The sequence below is a fragment of the Sphaeramia orbicularis genome, chromosome 24 (genome assembly GCF_902148855.1).
Source record: "Sphaeramia orbicularis chromosome 24, fSphaOr1.1, whole genome shotgun sequence".
Classification (NCBI taxonomy): Eukaryota; Metazoa; Chordata; class Actinopteri; order Kurtiformes; family Apogonidae; genus Sphaeramia; species Sphaeramia orbicularis.
In genome coordinates, this window is record NC_043979.1 from 9,252,725 (window position 1) to 9,272,488 (window position 19,764).

The window sequence follows — 19,764 nt, forward strand, 5'->3', positions numbered from 1 at the left end:
TTCCAGTCAGTATTACATATACTATGTTTTTGCTGGGTGTTTTGTATTGTTAATTTCTGTTATAATGTTGGGTGTTTTGTCTGTGTGAAGCATTGAAGTAAGAAATTACTCAATAGTTATGATAGGAAATCAATACTTAAAGACAACGTTTGTAACATTTTCCTGCAGAAAGACAAGTAAGAAGGAAGTTTGTTATTTAACTTGTGGATGTGTCACATATAGAAAATCAAGCAGCGTTAATTTTCTGGAGTTTAATCAATGAGTGATGCTTTTACACTTCTATTGTGTTAAGAGGTCTGTGGGCAGATCTAACTCCACATTGCCTGTTAATAGTCTCATTGTCTGAAGTCATGGGGACAGTCTCAAATGGGTGTGTCATGGAGGATATCAGGTTGTAGCAGTAATATTTAAGATCAGTGATGTTGTAACACTGTGAGTCAAGTACTCTGCAGTGTTAATGACAATCTTCACATCTGGGGGGTGATGCGCAGTGATGACAAAATGAGGCTTTTTGAAGCTCTGAACCTTTTGAACCATTGTGTAATAAATTGGTTCACTATTCAAAGCTTCATTCAATTCACTTGGTTGACATCTACTGGCAAAAGTAGTTGTTGCAGCTAAATGAAGCCCTGCAAATGTGTTGCATATCATGTATAAGACTTCTTAAAGCATGTTGTCACAAGTACTCAAATGACTTGGAATGTACTTGTTGTTTGTATGCCGTATTAAAAATTCTGAGTACTTCCATCTATGAAAAAATAAAAACAATACATTTTGAAATTGTTTTGGTTTGTCATTAATTCTAAATTATATACTGGACACAGAAAAGATGTTCAGTAATAATGCAATGAGGCAGTAGGTATGATTGGTATGTTTCCTTGTTTTTCCTTTGGTGAACTGGATATTTTCTTTGGGATTGTGGTTGGTGTACTGTAAATGTGTCCTTATGTAACATAGGACTTTTTATTCAAGAAAAATAATTTTTCCACATGGACTTGAACAGTTTCTCTATTTGGAGACAGCTTCCCCACCCTATCACAAAGTGAGAGGGAGAGAGAGAGAGAGAGAGAGAGAGAGAGAGAGAGAGAGAGAGAGAGAGAGAGACTACTACAACTCAAAAAACAAGTACTAACAGTGGATATAAAAAAACACATTGTTTAATCCAGTTTTGCCACAAATGCTCTGAATCCAGGATCACTCACCACAGTGAAAGGCTAAGAATCCTTCATTATAAAGTCTACAAGAACTAACATTACGTGTTATTCATAGCATACTTCATTTTACCCTATATTTTTTTCCTGGCAGTAAGAATGGTACCCCTTGAGTAATATGGCACTGTGAGTATGATATCTGAGTAAACACTGAGCGTGAACTCATTTTACATTATTTTGTATTATTCAAAATACTCCCACACTCTTGGGACCACTTCTTCAATGGCTCCATCACTGAAAATTCTGAACTTAAAAAAAACAAAACAAACGAAAAAAAAAAAAAAAAAAAAAAAAGAAACGACTATTCAAGACACATAGTATGTTCACAATGGCATATTTACCTACCAGTGCCCTTGGTGCCGCACCACTCCCTGTTTAAAAAGTGTTACCTTGCCTGGAAATCAAACCTCCATTCTTCAGCATTGCAGTCCAAACCTTTACCTATTGAGCTAAATCCTAGTTGCTCAAGGGGCTGACCTATTTGCTATCTGATTGTCGTGGTACATTTCGCAATGTGACATTTACATCTAAGCTTCAGGGTAATTTGACATTAAAGTGTATATTGTGTTATGAAATATTACAGTAATGCACAATATGTTCTGTAAACAAAGCAAGCAAGTCCTGCTGACCAGCAATATGGCAATTCGGAGAAGGACATCATATGTATGTATATATAGCCCCCTCCTCCCCCCTTCCATTTTTTCTAGATCTACCATTGGTTTATAACTGGATGCAAAACAGCGTTTCAACTGTCTTAAATACACTGAGTAACATGCCAAAGTTTCAATGCTCCACCTGTCAAATCAAACCAGTCAGCTGACTCGGTCTGACTGAAGCAGTGAAGTGGTTTGAATGTCATCAGTGACGTTAACTGAAGCAAGCTCCAGCCCACTGCTTCACAATAAGTAACCTAACAAGTTTGAAGTGTATTTCGAAGTTTCAGTGTTTGAGGTAACATCACTAGCGACGCTCATTAAATAGTGTGTCACCTTTACCCACAGTAACTTAGCTCTTCATCTAGAGTTAAAAGTCTTAGCTCTCTCTTGTTAGAGGGCTAAATTCGCTGTATGAGCAGCACCAACTTTCATAACGTAGGAAAGTGTGGTAGTAGACAAGAAAACCCTCATGCCATCCTGAATGTCATTTTGGAGTCCGAGTGGTCAGAAGGAAGAGCAGTTAAGTGTAAAGAGCAGTGAAACATGTTAAGAGTTAAATGTTAACTACCATAGTGTTGATTTTAATACTTCAGTTGTGGTTCCCATATAAGAACCAGGTGAGTGTTAATATTAACTCTGAGGGTGTTAAAAGTGTTACTTGAAATGTGCAATGTAAAATGGCGTAAAATTGGTCTCACCTGTTGGTGGTGGAGTTGGTGTTGTAAGAGGACAAGATGTGAAGTCTGTTGATGAACAGAGAGAATTATGGGTAACCACAGGACAAATCTTGCATTAATCAGTGATGTGAGGTCCACTGCAAACATACTGACACATAGTGTAATGGAAACATGAACAGTGTTCACTGCCTCATGAAATATATCACACATAGTATGAACATTTATGTTTATATTATATCAGAGGCAGAGGAGTGATGACATGTGTCTAACAGTAGTAATAAAAACAATAACATAAATAAATACAGTAGAAAAGAAAGAAGGAATTTAGATATGTATTATGTCAATTTTTTTATGTCCTAATTTATGGTACAACAGCTATGTGGAAACTGCACGACAAAACCACATCTAAAACTCACTGTTATTGACAGGCTGACAGTACTGTCCATCAGAGGGAATTGCACCGATACACCCACATGTATCATCAGTGATGTTGTCACATGATCCATATGATAAACACTGGTCACATGACCAGCGATACTGATCCTCACATCTGCACAGGTAACCGACGCTGCTCGGAGAACACACTGCAGAAAAATAAGACACTTCAAATAGTAATTATGATAAATCACAAATCTAATGATCTCCATTACCAATACATTTAACACAAAATCATGCAATATATGGAACCTGACTATGCCATAGACTGTGAAAATTTAAACTGATGATATTAAGGGTTGCATATCAATAAATAAACATGCAAAATACTCTTTGTTTTTTAGTCATGCTACATAGCTCACTATAGATTCTACCTGTAATAACTGAAGTGATTACAAACGCAGATTATAAATTTCATTTACTACAGGTAAAAAAAAAAAAAAAAAAAAAAAAAAAATATATATATATATATATATATATATATATATATATATATATATATATATATATATATATATATATATATATATATATATATATATATGAGCCAAGGGGACGAAAACATATGAGTCGTTAGTGTTACCTGTAGACACATTGATGTCAGAGATTTGTATGTGATTGTTGATGTTGATGGGGTAACTGGTGTTGCTCAAAATGGTCCTCAGTTGATTTATTACAGCAACATCTGTGGTGTTCAACTCAACAGAAATTATGTATTCATAAAATACTGGAGGAGCTGCAGAGATACCAATAAAGAGGAAGATGATAAATTAATACAATTACATGACATAATACACTTATTTTATGGTGTGAAATGAGGCATTTTTTTCCCTGCCAGTCTTACATGTTGTTATAGTTGTGGGTGTTGTAGTGCTCATTTCTGTTGTAGTATTAGGTGATGTGTCTGCAAGGAGCATTGAAACAAGAAATTACTGAAGGGTTGTAGTGAGGAATGAAAAATTAAAGGCAATGTTTGTGACATTTTCCAGCCGAAAGACAAGTAAAAGTTAATTATTTAGGTTGTGGATGTGTCACATATTGGATGGTATACATTGAGTGTAACCTGTTGGTGGTGGAGTTGGAGATGTAAGAGGACAAGATGTGAAGTCTGTTGATGAACAGAGAGAATTATGGGTAACCACAGGACAAATCTTGTATTAATCAGTGATGTGAGGCCCCCACTGCAAACATACTGACACATAGTGTTATGGAAACATAAACAGTGCTCACTGCCTCATGAAATATATCACACAAAGTATGAACATCTATGTTTGCGTTACATCAGAGGCAGAGGAGTGATAACCCATGTGTCTAAAAGTAGTAGTAAAAACTATAACATAAATAAATACAGTAGAAAAGAAAGAAGGAAATCTGACATATATAATGTTAATATTTATGTCCTGATTTATGGTACAACAACTATGTGGAAACTGCACTACAAAACCACATGACTAAAACTCACTGTTATTGACAGGCTGACAGTACTGTCCATCAGAGGGAATTGCACCGATACACCCACATGTGTCATCAGTGATATTGTCACATGATCCATATGATAAACACTGGTCACATGACCAGCGATATTGATCCTCACATCTGCACTGGTAACCAGCGCTGCTCGGAGAACACACTGCACACAAACATGAAACATGGTTTTCACATGGAATGTTAAATTAAAATCTGTTAGATCCAAATAAATAATGGTAAAACAGATCAGACTGTGATCCCACCTGTGGTAATGTTAATGTCAGAGATTTTTATGTGGTTGCTGACATTGATGGGGTAACTGGTGTTGCTAAGAATGGTCCTCAGTTGATTTATTACTGCGACATCTGTGGTGTTCAACTCAAAATTTATGAAGTACTCATAAATAGCTGGAGAAGCTAATATGTAAAAAAAAAAAAAAAAAAAAAAAAAAACAGAAATACAGCATTAATAACTTAAATCCTTTCTTTCATTTGAAATCCAGCAGTGTTGATTCATCCTTACCTGTTGTTGTTGGTGTCGAGGTCATCTGAGAACACGCTGTAAAGTCTTCAAACAGAAACAGAGATGGTGTTTCTTTAAAAAAAAAACTGCTGAAGTACAGGCTCCCTTTCTAAAGTAACACTGATGACAGCAGAAAAAGCACACTACTTACTTTGACTGTGTACTGACTGACAGTACTGTCCATCACTGGGAATGGCATTAATACAATCACACGTGTTAAGTGCAGTACCATTACATTTTCCATAGATGGTGCACTTGTTACATGGCCAGAGATATTCATTCTCACATCTGCACTGGTACCCAGCATTATCTTGGCTGCAAACTGGAGAAAAAAGCCAGACGTTTCCTCTGCTAAACCCCACTTTAGGGCTAAAAAATATTGTAAATTCAGGGAGCAAAAATGTCTCCTCTTACCTGTAGTAACATTGATATCTGAAATGTTAACTTGTGCACTGATAAGAAGGGGAAGTGGGATATTCTTCAAAGTGTTTTTCAGGTGATTTAAGTTTGTAGTGTTCACATCTATGAAAATCTCATATTCATAAACAGTTGGAGGTTCTGTTGAAAGAGAAAACATAATTTGATAAAACATGAAATTCGTTTCAAAAACTTAAATAATAATCACATGAAAGATAGTAGTCGTTCATTGCTTTATACTCTTACCAGGAAATATTATACATTTTTTTGATGTTGACTTTAATACATTAAGATTCTATGGTGAAAGGTTAAAGTGGAGGGTACCATGTACGTAACCTTTAAGTAATCCATCAAACATTGTTACCTCTTTTTGGCAGGCAGTATCGGCCATCAGATGGAATACTGTTAATACACCCACACGTGTTATCAGTGATCTCATCACATGCTCCGTATGTTATACAGTTGTTGTATGACCACACATACTGATCTTCACATCGGCACTGGAACGTGCTCCCATTAATGGAACACACTAAACACACAAAATACAGAGCATTCAATTCAGTGACTAAAAAAGGTGCAGTAGTCTGATAAAGTGACATTATTTTCATGGATATTTGACACATGGGTGAGAAGTTTTAGAAAAAAAAGCAACAGCACCATTAGATCACAGCATGTTTGGGCTTTGTAGTCACATGAAACCTTTGGCTCTCTCAAGCCTCTCAGCTCATGTGGATCTTTGATTGTATAAAACTGACTGTCGTGTTGACATACTATACTCCAGTGCAGCTTTTGTGCTTTATAAATTCTGCTCAGATACAGAAATAGATTTCAGAAACTTCCTATTAAGGGCAGGATCTACTAAGGCCCCAGTTTGCGTGTACTAATTTGCGTGCACAATCTAGAATTTTGTGTGTGGGGTTGAACCGCAGTTTGTGGGTGATTTACTAAGATTGCTTGCACAAATGTCAACAGGTGCAAAGTCTTGCAGACTGCTCTATTTGAATGAGGATTTTGTGTGCGCTAAACTACTCTGGTATACAGCAGCATTAATGGTAACAGTGCGGTGAATGATCCAGACGCATGGAAATGTAACGTTGGAGGAGTTTTGTCATAGAAGGTATTGCATGACTCATTCATTGATTCATTTTAAAGGTGGGTGGGTGGGTGGTGGTGGGGGGTTGGATCAAATAACTGTCAGGCGCACATAATTTTGTCACGCTATAGCCTAAAGTCGGTGTGTATTTTTAATCACAGTCATCAGGAGTGGAAAAGAGTCCTGTAAAGTAAGTGCGTGTGTGTGTGTGTGTGTGTGTGTGTGTGTGTGTGTGTGTGTGTGTGTGTGTGTGTGTGTGAGCATTAGGAAATGGAAATGAAATTGAAAGAGTCTTAGCAATTGTCAGGTAAGATCTACTTGGTACAAATTAACAGTAGGAAGTAATAAAAACAAAAAAAAGCTCAGTTCTTACCTGTGGTGATGTCAATATGTGTGATATTGATGGCAGGGCCAAGAGTCAGAGAAAAGTTGCCACTATTCAGTACATTCCTGAGAAAATCCACTGTGTCGATATGTGTCAGGTTCAACTCGATATTTACTTCATATTCAGCCACAGACAGTAGTTCTGTAGGTAGAGCATGAATGGTTACCAGTACCGGAACGTATTCAGACATTGTCATTAAAAGCCTGAAGGCAACTGAACATCCTTAATTGTTAAAAGCGAGGACTGAGGGGACTGAAGAGCTTAAGAAACATTATTGAAGAGTCTGGGGAGAGACCAGTGTCATGAGATAACTTTTGTTATGATGTGTTGCTATATGAATAAAATTTGATTGATTGATTGATTGATTGATTGATTGATTGATTGATTGATTGATTTAGAAGAGGCGCTAAAGGACACAAACAATTTACTATGCTGGGGTTGGGTTAGGGTTACATTTGAGCTACATTTAAAGTGGTTTAGATCAGGCTGTTATTTGTATGACACGGCAATGCAGTGGTTATTATTTGCTTTGCTGTTTGCTGTCAGGCCTGCAATGATTTAAGTTAAAGACAGGTATTTTACCTTATGCTCTAACGTTTATCCTAACACATAAAGTTCAGGATATTACTTATAAGAAGACTCCATCAAAGAATCTTACATGAAATTAAAGTCTAACTGAAAGGAAAGAGTGTCATAAAGTGAATAGCCCCCAAGAATAAACCTGATAAATTTGGGTTCGGGAGAATTTGGGAGAATAGCAATAGGAACAATGCAGTTACTATTACTAAGAAGGAAAAAAAATGCTGATACAAAAAGTGTTTATACTTTAACATTAGAGCTGTGATCAAGGAGTGATACAGAGGAGCCATGGTTCAAGTGTTTGCTTCAATTCCAGCTTATAGACACCGTGGTAATGGTAAGACAAGAATGTAGTTTTGGTTGTAATAAATGAAATTTCATCCAACGTCTTCTGTTGCCCACAATACTACTTTCCAGAAGTGAGATGTGCAGGAAAACCAATTTCATACAATACTAATAGATATTTACAATTTACAGCTTCTAGGAAACAGGATTGTTGTACACCATGATGACAAAGGTGTTTAAAGAAGTGTTGTGAGAAAAATGAACAAAAAATCCACAATAACAATAATAGTAATTTAAAAAAAAAATAGGCAAAGAAAACTCTCCTTCTTCTGGTATGTCTCTGACAGATGAGATACTTCAACTTTACACTTGTCAAAAAAAGCTGTATAATCTCTAATCAGAATGATTTTGTGCTTGGTTCAAGAAATTGTCCATGTAATCACAGGAGGTGCTTGATTAAACATATTTTACTTTTTTGTGAATAATTATCATGCAGAAAAAGGATATTCTCAAAAGCCTAAAATTTGACCAGATGTGTTCAGTGCCCTTGCATAATAGCCTGAATTCTTGACTAATGGTTAAAAACATGTTTTATGAGACCATGCAGACCTTGGTCTTTGGCCACCAAAATCTAATCAGTTAATGCTATGAGTGAATGAAGTAAATACCAGATTTGAAGAAACTTCCTCAGATATTATTATATGTATAAGAATGGACAGACATGATGTCACAGTGATCTTGACCTTTTACCAGTGTTTCTCAGTTCATTCTTGAGTCCAGCTGACCCTGCATGAAGTTTTTTAAGACTTCCTGTTTCGGAGTTCCTGAGATATTGCTTTTTAAACAAGACAGGGTCTGACTGACTGATGGCATTGAATCTACTCTTGATATTTATCGTCTATGTTCTCCTATGAATAGGTCATAAAAGATCAATCCATTCTATTGATTTTAAACTGAAATGGAAGTATTTCCACTGGACGGAGCTCAAGTGTTAGATTTGAGTAATTGTATCAGAGGTTTTACCTGATATTGGTTGGCAGAACTGGCCATCCAATGGTATGGCATTGATACAGGTACAGAGGCCATTGGATAAGTGTTCACAGGCTCCATAGGTGACACAGGTGCTGTATGGCCATGCAAACTGTTCTGTACATCTACACTGGTAGCCAGTGTTATTTGGAGAACACACTGTCAAAAGAGAGGCTGTGATTATGCTGTTGACACCAATATATCTTTGTAAAGTTGATCAGAGAAGGTCAGCTGTACTCACCTGTTGTGATGTCAATGGCTGAGACCTCTGTGGTGTTATCAAGCTGTATTGGAAGACTTGTTACATTCAGCACAGACTGGATCAGCTGAAATGTTTCTACATCTGAGGTATTCACCACAACATCTATAATGTAATTCCACTGGTCTGTATGTGCTGCAAAGATTTAGATTACAAAACAAACAATGTGAATTTTTGTCATATTTGAAGTATATAAAACTAGAGACAAACCTTCTGGGGAAAAGCACCTATTCATATTCGTTTAAAGGTGTGACTTATCTTAGTTTAGCTTAGCACCAGAGACCTGAACAATAGCTAGCCTTGCTGTTTGTCATGTACGTTCTAACAGTTTACCAACACCTCTATAAATTTAACTAAAGGTTATTACATACTCCACAACAGCAGAGAATTTTGTTCTTACTGTCAGAGCAAGAACAAAATGGTGTAATTTTGTTGCATCATTTTGGTTCAAAGTTAACTCCCTTTATTATACCTGCAGTGAAATTCGGTCTCTACATTTTGTCCATCCTAAAACACATACAGTGCCTAGCATTAGCATTAGTACATAACAGACATTAGGAGTAGTGAGCTGCCATTGAAGGCACTCAGGAATCAACTCAAGATTTTCATCAGTGAGAGGAAACCCGCATAGCGCAGAGAGAACAGATAAACAACACAGAAAGGCTCTGGTGCAACTGAGAGAAGCGGAAAGCAGGGGACATTCCATGAGTTCTGGACTTTACTTTATCATGAAGTATGAAATGTCCAGACCAAAACAAACTTTGTTCTTGTTCCTGCCACCTCAAGAAAATTAACAAATTTTGGTTCCTGCATTTTACCCATCCTAATAGTGACACAGTAGTATTAGCTATTAGCATCAACCCATAGCCCAAATTAGGAGCAGAGAACACCCATTTAAGACACTTGAGGACCAACTCCACATCGTGATGACAAGGACACTGTACCCGTTTTTAATGGCACGCAAAACTGGAAGACCCGGGTGACCACTACACCAGTGCATAATCCATCATGACTACCATGACATATTGCAATACCCAGCCAAAATCTGCATCCAACAAATTCTATATGTGATTTTTTTTAATTAGTGAGCATAAAGGTATTTGTTAGAGCCAAGCTAGTATCTTTTTTGTTGTTTATAGCAGTGGTTCTAAAATGGGGGTACGCATATCCCTGGGGGTACGTGAAGGCACTCCAGGGGGTACATGAGATTTTAAAATATATTTAAAAAGTAGCATCCATGCAAAAATCCATCCATCCATCCATTATCTTTCGATTTATCCGGGGCCGGTTCGCGGGGGTAACAGTCTAAGCAGGGATGCCCAGACTTCCCTCTCCCCAGACTCCTCCTCCAGCTCTTCCGGGGGGATCCTGAGGCGTTCCCAGGCCAGCCGAGAGACATAGTCTCTCCAACGTATTCTGGGTCTTCCCCGAGGTCTCCTCCCGGTGGGACATGCCCGGAACACCTCCCCAGGGAGGCGTCCAGGAGGCATCCGAAACAGATGCCCGAGCCACCTCAGCTGGCCCCTCTCGACATGGAGGAGCAGCAGCTCTACTCCAGGATCCTCCCTGGTGACTGAGCTCCTCACCCTATCCCTAAGGGTACGCCCAGCCACCCTGCGGAGGAAACTCATTTCGACCACTTGTATCCGGGATCTTGTCCTTTTGTCATGACCCAAAGCTCATGACCATAGGCGAGGGTAGGAACGTAGATTGACCGGTAAATCGAGAGCTTTGCCTCTCGGCTCAGCTCCTTCTTCACCACGACAGACCGGTACAGCGACTGCATCACTGCAGACGCTGCACCGATCCGTCTGTCAATCTCACGCTCCATCCCTCCCTCACTCGTGAACAAGACCCCAAGATACTTGAACTCCTCCACTTGGGGCAAAGATTCCCCACTGACCCGGAGAGGGCAAACCACCTTTTTCCGGTCGAGAACCATGGCCTCGGATTTGGAGGTGCTGATCCTCATCCTGCTCACTTCACACTCGGCTGCAAACCACCCCAGGGCACACTGAAGGTCCAGGTTCAATGAGGCCTACAGGACAACGTCATCTGCAAAAAGCAGAGATGAAATCCTGTGGTCCCCAAACCGGACCCCCTCCAGCCCCTGGCTGCGCCTAGAAATTTTGTCCATAAAAATTATGAACAGAAGCAGTGACAAAGGGCAGCCCTGCCGGAGTCCAACATGCACCTGGAACAGGTCTGACTTACTGCCGGCAAAGTGAACCAGGCTCCTGCTTTGGTCATGCAAGGACCGGACTGCCCTTAGCAAAGGGCCCCGGACCCCATACTCCCAAAGCATCCCCCATAGGATACCATGAGGGACACGGTCGAGTGCGTTCTCCAAATCCACAAAACACATGTGGATCAGTTGGGCGAACTCCCATGAACCCTCGAGCACCCGATGGAGAGTATTGAGCTGGTCCAGTGTTCAGCTTGGGTGATGGACGTGTTGACCTCTGAGACCTCAGTCTCTGCTTCATGTAAAAATCCTTTAAAAATAATTATTGAATTAATTAAATATTTCAGGAAAATATATAAGTTTATAAAATAAATTTTACATTCAGTAGGCTATTCAATTTCATCATCCTAAAAAACCCAGAGTCTCCCCCATACCAGAATGGTTTGACTCAACCTGTCATATGCCACCTAGCATCACCTGTCAGTCACTTGAAAACTCAAACAGTGGAGTCGTGGTTGAAGCGTAATTCTTTTGAAAAAATGGAGGGACAAGTGGCAAAGAAGGCCAAACCAGAGCCGGCAAAATCCCGGCTGTATCTTGAAGATTATGTTTTATTTGGATTTACGTCCACAAGTTGCAACCCATCCAAGGCACTGTGTTTTTACTGTGGGGAGAAACTAGCTAACAGTAGCATGAAGCCAGCATATCTGCAGCTTCATCTGAAGACTAAAAATGGATGTCGCGTTGGTAAGCCACCTGACTTTTTTAAGAGGAAACTGTCTGATCCCACAAGAGGACACTTTACATTGAAAATTATTTTTATGTGGACAAATCTTTATTTATAATTAAGTTAATTGTTTCTTTTTGAGAACAGATCTTTACTATGATCCCAAAGGAGGACACTTTATGTTGATAATTATTTTTATGTGCACAAATCTTTACTTATAATTAAGTTAATTATTTCTTAATTTTTTTAGTTATATCTTTTTATTTCCAAATAGTTCAAGAAAGACCACCACAAATGGAGTTCCAAAGTTTAATAAATCAGATACTGATGGCACAGCACTCTGTTTTAAGTCATTTTTTTCAACCAAAAATGCTTTGCGCTGGTTAGGGGGTACTTGGCTGAAAAAATATTTCACAGGGGGTACATCACTGACAAAAGGTTGAGAACCACTGGTTTATAGTGTACGAGCTCAGCCGCTGTAACCATACCATGGCAAAGCTAGTCTCATTTTCACAACTGGTACTAGAGAAGTGTTTTACGAAATCCTATAGAGTAAAACAGCAGGTATAAATGTCAAAATCTTCAACATATTTTGTATTGAATTCCTTTGAATTTCCTTTTCCTATATGTGTTGAAGTATGTTTAACCAAATGTTTTCCCTTTCCTATAGAAACACCTTGTTATAAGTTATTTTCAAGAAAAGGTCAAGTCACAAAAAAGAAAACAGTGTTCTGTCCTAGTACATAGTTTGGTGGGATAACCTTTAAAAATGCAAAGGCTAACAGGTTCCTTTTAACCAGAAACCAGGCAGACATAACTAATCTAGTCCGCCCAAATTCAAATCTTTGTCAGAGGTACAACAGCTCTGACAACTGAAAGAAGTCAAAGTTACCCTGTCAATAATAAAACAAAATTATATATTCTCTTATCATACTAACCATCCCTCTTATCCCTAATTTGAGATAGGAAGACATCTTCATCTGACTCCTAGAAGAGACAGAAGAAGACAATAAGAGATAATAGCTTTGTGTTATGTTTCAATATTTACACCAGCATGACCCCCTATTGTCAGCTCAGTATGGTAAACACAACAGACCTACCGGTAAAACCAGGTTTGTTAACCCATTGAACTTCCCTGTTTCCAAGATATAGATTGTGACTAGGAGGGCAACGATGGTCAAGCCATTCTTAGAAATTGCCATATCTCTGAGAAGGGAAAAGCAACAATTACTGGTTATTCTCTCCAGCTTTATGCACTGAATTGTTGTACCATGTAGCCTCTGAGTGTTTTGAATGTGGAATTCCTTAGGCCACTGATTCATATGTGACCAGTACAATAAAAACACCACAATGTTCTGTTAACATACCTTTAATGGCTTGCCCTCTTCAAGGACACCCTAAATTCACTGGACAATACACCTTCCAGGTCATTTCATCTGTGTAACAACAAGATCCATAACTAGATGACACATCAGCAGATTATAATGTTTGTGTTTGGAATGGAGACCTGGTGAGAAATGGAGAGAAAAAGATGGAGATAAGAACAATGAAGATAAAAACACAATTAAGTCCATAATAGGTTAGCCAGTAACATGCCCAAATGTGAAACAGTTTCAACAAGCCGCAGAGCTATCTCTGAACTCTACTAGAGGGATGGACACCATTCTAAAAGAAGATATCCTGTCATTTGGTATAGTGGTGATGGTTGAGTGGGCTGTTTAACACATCTGACCAGTAGCTCCCATAGATGTTCAGTTCAGTTGTGACTGTTAAGTATAACCATAGCATTTGATTCCCATCTTTTACAAGTTTATCAAACTGTTTTAACAATAGAATAGAATAGAATAGAATAGAATAGAATAGAATAGAGTAGAACAGAAGTGCCTTTATTGTCATTTGACAGTACAAAGTACATCAAACGAAATTGAGTTCAATGATTAGGGACATTGGGCTGCTGCTCCTACTAGAGCGCTACCACATACCCTTTTCTTCGAAAATTGCAGTGAAGAACAGAAGATAATGCAAAGCACAAATATAAGACATCATACAGTTTTCACACAGTACAAGTGGACACATGCTGGAATTTTTTCATGGATTTGAAAGGGAATTGGGGGACAGCATGAACATTAGGCAGACAGCAGACGTGAAAGAACAATGGGGGTAGGGAAGATGCTTGAACTGTGTAATGATTGTGGAATGTGTGTGCGAAGATAAAGAGACTCCAGTGGGTCAACAAGGCCTTGTATCTAATAAATTAGGCTACTGTCGCCATTGCGGAGATCACTTGGGTGGCCTTGGCTCAGGAGGTAGAGCGGGTTGTCCAATAACCGAAGGGTTGGCATTTCAAAACTCGCTCTGTCCTAGTCATGTGCTGTTGTGTCCTTGGGCAAGACCACCGCCAGTGTGTCAGTGAATGAATATGCTCTATATATGCGCTATATAAATCTAATCCATTAAATTACATCACTCTCATCACATTTTTACTTTGGATTGGCACCTATCTATAGCTCAAATAAAGAACGAGACAATGCATTGCTTTGTTTGTAAAGTAATACTTAACAACACAACTATGCTAATGGGTGTTCCTCACAGATTATCCACAGTCCATGCGTTTACATGACAACTTTTATTCCTGGTTTAATCTGAATAAACGTTAGATCCTATTTAAGATGACCATGTAAACACCTTATTCCAGTTGAAAAAGAATAGTTCGGACTAAATTTAAATCCGAATAAAGTCACTGGTTTAATCCCCTTTTAATTCCAAACTAAATTCTTCCTCAGACTTTATTCCGTTTGGACTTTATTCATGCCATTCTGCGCATGCTCGTTGTCTTGTCCTGTCGCGATGACGCACACATTCTGTGCTGGCGGAAGAATATACAATGCAGTATAGTCTTACCAAACCGCTCCAGTGGGTTATTCTATCAGCTCTATCTACCAGGATGGATCTACCAGCCTCTAAAACCCCGAAGGAAGAGTTCATCACCTGTTTTTTTATAAATTCATTTGTCATGCACTAATGAGTTCGATAAGTGAGCAAATCAGTTTGCACTGAAATGCACCAATTGCCTTGTTCTCGCAGCCCTTCCGTTAGCTTAGCTTAGCCTAGTTTAGCATAATCGCTTCATTCCTATGGTCAGACGTAGCCAGGCTTTCATGGGTGATCCGTAGTATTTTATTAGTGATTTTGGGAAATTCAGTGAAAATACACGTGAAAATACGCACACATACACATGTGAAATGCATTCACTGTGATACAATGTGAAAACGCACACACACATGTGAAAACCCATACACACGTGTGAAATGCATTCACATACACACGTGAAAACGCACACACACACATGAAAATGCACAAACACATGAAAATGCACACTCACACACGTGAAAATACATACACACCCACGTGAAATGCATTCCCAGATAGCAATTACCTTTGGGCCGGATCCGCATGAAAGCCTTTACATCCGTTTCTAGCTCACATCCGTTTTCTGACTTTGGACCAAATCTGCATCGGATCCGTCTTCCAGCTCTCTCTAGCAGTTCTGGAGTTGTGCTGGCTTATGGATTCGGCCCAGAACAGTCTCCCATCACACAACCAAGACTGATTTTCAAAGTAGTAATACTGATCTGGACCAGAATCATAATACGAATCTGGACCAGAGTCGTAATACAAACCTGGGCCAGCATGATTCTCGTGTATATTCTAGATGTGATTGAACGGAACTGGGCCAGAGCCGGACCATTAGAAGATCCGTTTGGCGGAGCAGTACCTGTTTTGGCCCGATGTGCAATTTGGACACCAGGCCAGATCCACCAAACGGTTTCGGGCGATTCTGTTCCAGATCCGTCCCAGTATCTCTTTGCCATCTGGGAAATCACAGTAAAACTTTAAAGCCCATGTTAGTTAAATATATAAAGTGTTCAGATGCAAATCTGTGGCCACTGCGCCTCATTTGACTTTTACACATAATTTTTAAAGGCTCTGCTGACTATTCAAATGAAGTATTCTATTAAGATGAAAAGCACAAAGGCTATAGAAAAGTATTGTATTTTCCTTTGTCGGACTGGGGTGGGGGTGGTCAGCGAATGGATGGGGGCGGGGGGGGACCAGTCAGCTGTCACCCCCGCCATCATCATCATCATTAGCTGGATCTGATGTATCTGTTTGAGCCGCTCCAACCCGACCCCCAAATAAAGTGACATTTTCTTAACCACCCCAGCCCCACCCACGGATCCCACGGGTTACCCCCATCAATGATCTGGGATCTGAGATCATTGATGATCAATAATGACAATCGCAGCCACGTCCCCAAATCGCTTTATCCCTTGGAAGTAACTCAGTGGAAATGTGACATTCCTGCCAGTCCGCTGAAATGCCGTTTGACGGAACTCAGCCGAAAGCGCCAAAACTGTGTAAGAGCGGGATTTGGTTCCGTCTCAGGACAGGTACACGGACCTGGCCCACATCAGTGTTACAGGTTTACGCCAGAAGCACGGGAATTTAATGGAATGGAACAAGTAAAAAAAAATCACGGGGGTGTATGTCCTTTGACATGTCTGAACCTTTTGGAATTAACAATAGTAAATAAATACATTTAAATATAAAAAGTGTCATAATTGAATAATTAATTATAAGTAATTATATTTTTGAATAAAGGAATGAGAAAAAAAAAAAATCTATTAGTTGTTTCATTAAGTCTACCCCATTCAGTGAAGTTGACTGGTCCAGTTAGTCCAGCTCCACTGTCATCCGGATGCAGATGTATGGACACACTCCACATTACAGGTGAGTACTCTGATTTTTTGTTCTGATTTGCAGTATTTGGTTCAAAGTATGTCAAACTAGTATGATGATTGGTGTAACAGTTTTTCCAAACATAACTCTGTTCACCTCAGTCAGTTGTTTGTCTGTTTTAGTAGAATAGTCGGTTGTTACAGTCTGGAAAGGGGAAAGCTGCCGTGACTGTGTCTGATGAAAAAGAATGATTAAATAATGTAAATAAATTGAATAATGATTGAAAATAAAAATTATAGTAATGTTGTGTAGCAAGGTTATTATCGTTAACGAAAACGAACGAAATGACGAAAACTAAAATTGAAAAAATATTTTCGTTAACTGAAATAAATAAAAACTCTAATTAAAAGAAAAAAACGATAACTAACTGAAACTGTATCGTGAGCTTACAAAACTAACTAAAACGTATAAAAATTATGGATACAATTCCCTTCGTTTTCGTCTTTGTCAATGTCGGATTGATATGAAATTAATTTATTTGGCTCCAGCAGTTTGAGCTGGTGACACTTCCCAGTCTGTCATGTGTGGTCACTGTGGTTTCCAGTGGTCTTCTGGTCCTAACTCTACCTGGAACATACAGACTAAAGCTGGGACACAGCAGCACAGTCCTGTCTGGGGTTTACTGTCGTGATACATGGGTCTGTTTATTTTTTTATTTTTTTTTTGTTTTTGGCGTACCGTGTGTGTGCGCGCGAGTGACAGAGACAGAGCAGAGCTAAAGGACAGAGTCAGTGTTGAACTAGCATCCAGGTTAAAACTGGACAGTTTATCACCATGAAGAGGCCTTCCAAGCCCTGAACTGCACAGTTTAGAAGAGGAGAAAAGAGGAGGATGAAAACTAATCCAATTACAGAGGTATGGAACCTGTTAGAATGTTCAAAAACGTTTGATGTTACTAGCTACAGCTAGCTGAACTGAACTGAAGCAAAGTTAGCTAATAATGGAACTGGAGATGATTAAGAGATGAGAGATCTGCTAAGGTGTGGTTTACTGATGAGGAACTGGGTTATATATGTTTATACGTGGTTTATATATGTTCCTATCTGCTTTAACTGCTGGTTAGCTGGTTTATATATGTTTCTATCTGCTTTAACTGCTGGTTAGCTGGTTTATATATATTCCTATCTGCTTTAACTGCTGGTTAGCTGGTTTATATATGTTTCTATCTGCTTTAACTGCTGGTTAACTGGTTTATATATGTTTCTATCTGCTTTAACTGCTGGTTAGCTGGTTTATATATGTTTCTATCTGCTTTAACTGCTGGTTAGCTGGTTTATATATATTCCTATCTGCTTTAACTGCTGGTTAGCTGGTTTATATATGTTTCTATCTGCTTTAACTGCTGGTTAGCTGGTTTATATATGTTTCTATCTGCTTTAACTGCTGGTTAGCTGGTTTATATATGTTCCTATCTGCTTTAACTGCTGGTTAACTGGTTTATATATGTTTCTATCTGCTTTAACTGCTGGTTAGCTGGTTTATATATGTTTCTATCTGCTTTAACTGCTGGTTAGCTGGTTTATATATGTTTCTATCTGCTTTAACTGCTGGTTAGCTGGTTATATATGTTTCTATCTGCTTTAACTGCTGGTTAGCTGGTTTATATGTTTCTATCTGCTTTAACTGCTGATTAGCTGGTTTATATATGTTTCTATCTGCTTTAACTGCTGATTAACTGGTTTATATATGTTTCTATCTGCTTTAACTGCTGGTTAGCTGGTTTATATATGTTTTTGTCTGTTTTAACTGCTGGTTAGCTGGTTATATATGTTTCTATCTTATTTAACTGCTGGTTAGCTGGTTTATATATGTTTCTATCTGCTTTAACTGCTGGTTAGCTGGTTTATATATGTTTCTGTCTGCTTTAACTGCTGGTTAGCTGGTTATATATGTTTCTATCTGCTTTAACTGCTGGTTAGCTGGTTTATACATGTTTCTATCTGCTTTAACTGCTGGTTAGCTGGTTTATATATGTTTCTATCTGCTTTAACTGCTGGTTAGCTGGTTTATATATGTTTCTATCTGCTTTAACTGCTGGTTAGCTGGTTTATATATGTTTCTATCTGCTTTAACTGCTGGTTAGCTGGTTTATATATGTTTCTATCTGCTTTAACTGCTGGTTAGCTGGTTTATATATGTTTCTATCTGCTTTAACTGCTGGTTAGCTGGTTTATATATGTTCCTATCTGCTTTAACTGCTGGTTAGCTGGTTTATATATGTTTCTATCTGCTTTAACTGCTGGTTAGCTGGTTTATATGTTTCTATCTGCTTTAACTGCTGGTTAGCTGGTTTATATATGTTTCTATCTGCTTTAACTGCTGGTTAACTGGTTTATATATGTTTCTATCTGCTTTAACTGCTGGTTAGCTGGTTTATATATATTTCTATCTGCTTTAACTGCTGGTTAGCTGGTTTATACATGTTTCTATCTGCTTTAACTGCTGGTTAGCTGGTTTATATATGTTTCTATCTGCTTTAACTGCTGGTTAGCTGGTTTATACATGTTTCTATCTGGTTTAACTGCTGGCTGCTTTGTGCATCTCCTCTCATGCTTTGCACATCTTCGCATTGTTTCACGTAAGTGACGTTGTGTATGGATTGCACCCCCCCTCAACCTGCTATAGGGAATTTATACATTGTACGGTACATTGTGTCTCTGCTCAGTCCATGAGCTGCCCTAACCCGACCCCCAAATAAAGTGTCCAGGGTAACCCATATCCGCGCCTCAGTAATTTCTTTGAACAGGATGATGAGGAAGATAAAATATATCAAATAACTAAAACTAATACTAAAACTAAACTAAACTAAAACTAAGCATTCAGAAAAAAACGATAACTAATAAAAACGAACAAACCTGCTCTAAAAACTAATTAAAACTAACTGAATAAGAGAAAAAAAAAAAGTCAAAACTAATTAAAACTAAACTATAATTAAAAATCCAAAACTATTATAACCTTGTTGTGTAGTGAGTTTTGAGGCGCATATGGATGCCAAATGCTAGTTAAGAGGTGAACGTCAGTCACACATTACACGGTA

The 19,764-nt window shown here is 38.5% G+C and overlaps 1 protein-coding gene across 7 annotated transcripts in view; it reads right to left on the bottom strand.

The window, feature by feature from the left end:
- Positions 1-19,764, bottom strand: part of LOC115415612 (uncharacterized threonine-rich GPI-anchored glycoprotein PJ4664.02-like) — a 59,864-nt gene that overhangs the window by 30,474 nt on the left and 9,626 nt on the right. For 4 of the 7 annotated variants that reach the window (XM_030129246.1, XM_030129245.1, XM_030129247.1 and 1 more), the window contains exons 2-18: positions 13,295-13,434; positions 13,028-13,133; positions 12,866-12,914; positions 8,998-9,150; positions 8,751-8,915; positions 6,852-7,004; positions 5,750-5,914; positions 5,383-5,526; positions 5,120-5,290; positions 4,969-5,013; positions 4,710-4,862; positions 4,442-4,609; positions 4,031-4,087; positions 3,824-3,883; positions 3,563-3,715; positions 2,961-3,128; positions 2,566-2,610 (exon numbers count right to left, since the gene is read on the bottom strand). In XM_030129246.1, coding sequence (XP_029985106.1) covers positions 2,566-2,610; positions 2,961-3,128; positions 3,563-3,715; positions 3,824-3,883; positions 4,031-4,087; positions 4,442-4,609; positions 4,710-4,862; positions 4,969-5,013; positions 5,120-5,290; positions 5,383-5,526; positions 5,750-5,914; positions 6,852-7,004; positions 8,751-8,915; positions 8,998-9,150; positions 12,866-12,914; positions 13,028-13,129 — 1,951 coding nt within the window. In that variant the 5' untranslated portion in view covers positions 13,130-13,133; positions 13,295-13,434. The remainder of the gene's footprint in view (positions 1-2,565; positions 2,611-2,960; positions 3,129-3,562; positions 3,716-3,823; positions 3,884-4,030; positions 4,088-4,441; positions 4,610-4,709; positions 4,863-4,968; positions 5,014-5,119; positions 5,291-5,382; positions 5,527-5,749; positions 5,915-6,851; positions 7,005-8,750; positions 8,916-8,997; positions 9,151-12,865; positions 12,915-13,027; positions 13,134-13,294; positions 13,435-19,764) is intronic. The other 3 variants (XM_030129243.1, XM_030129249.1, XM_030129248.1) reach the window with 3 other exon arrangements.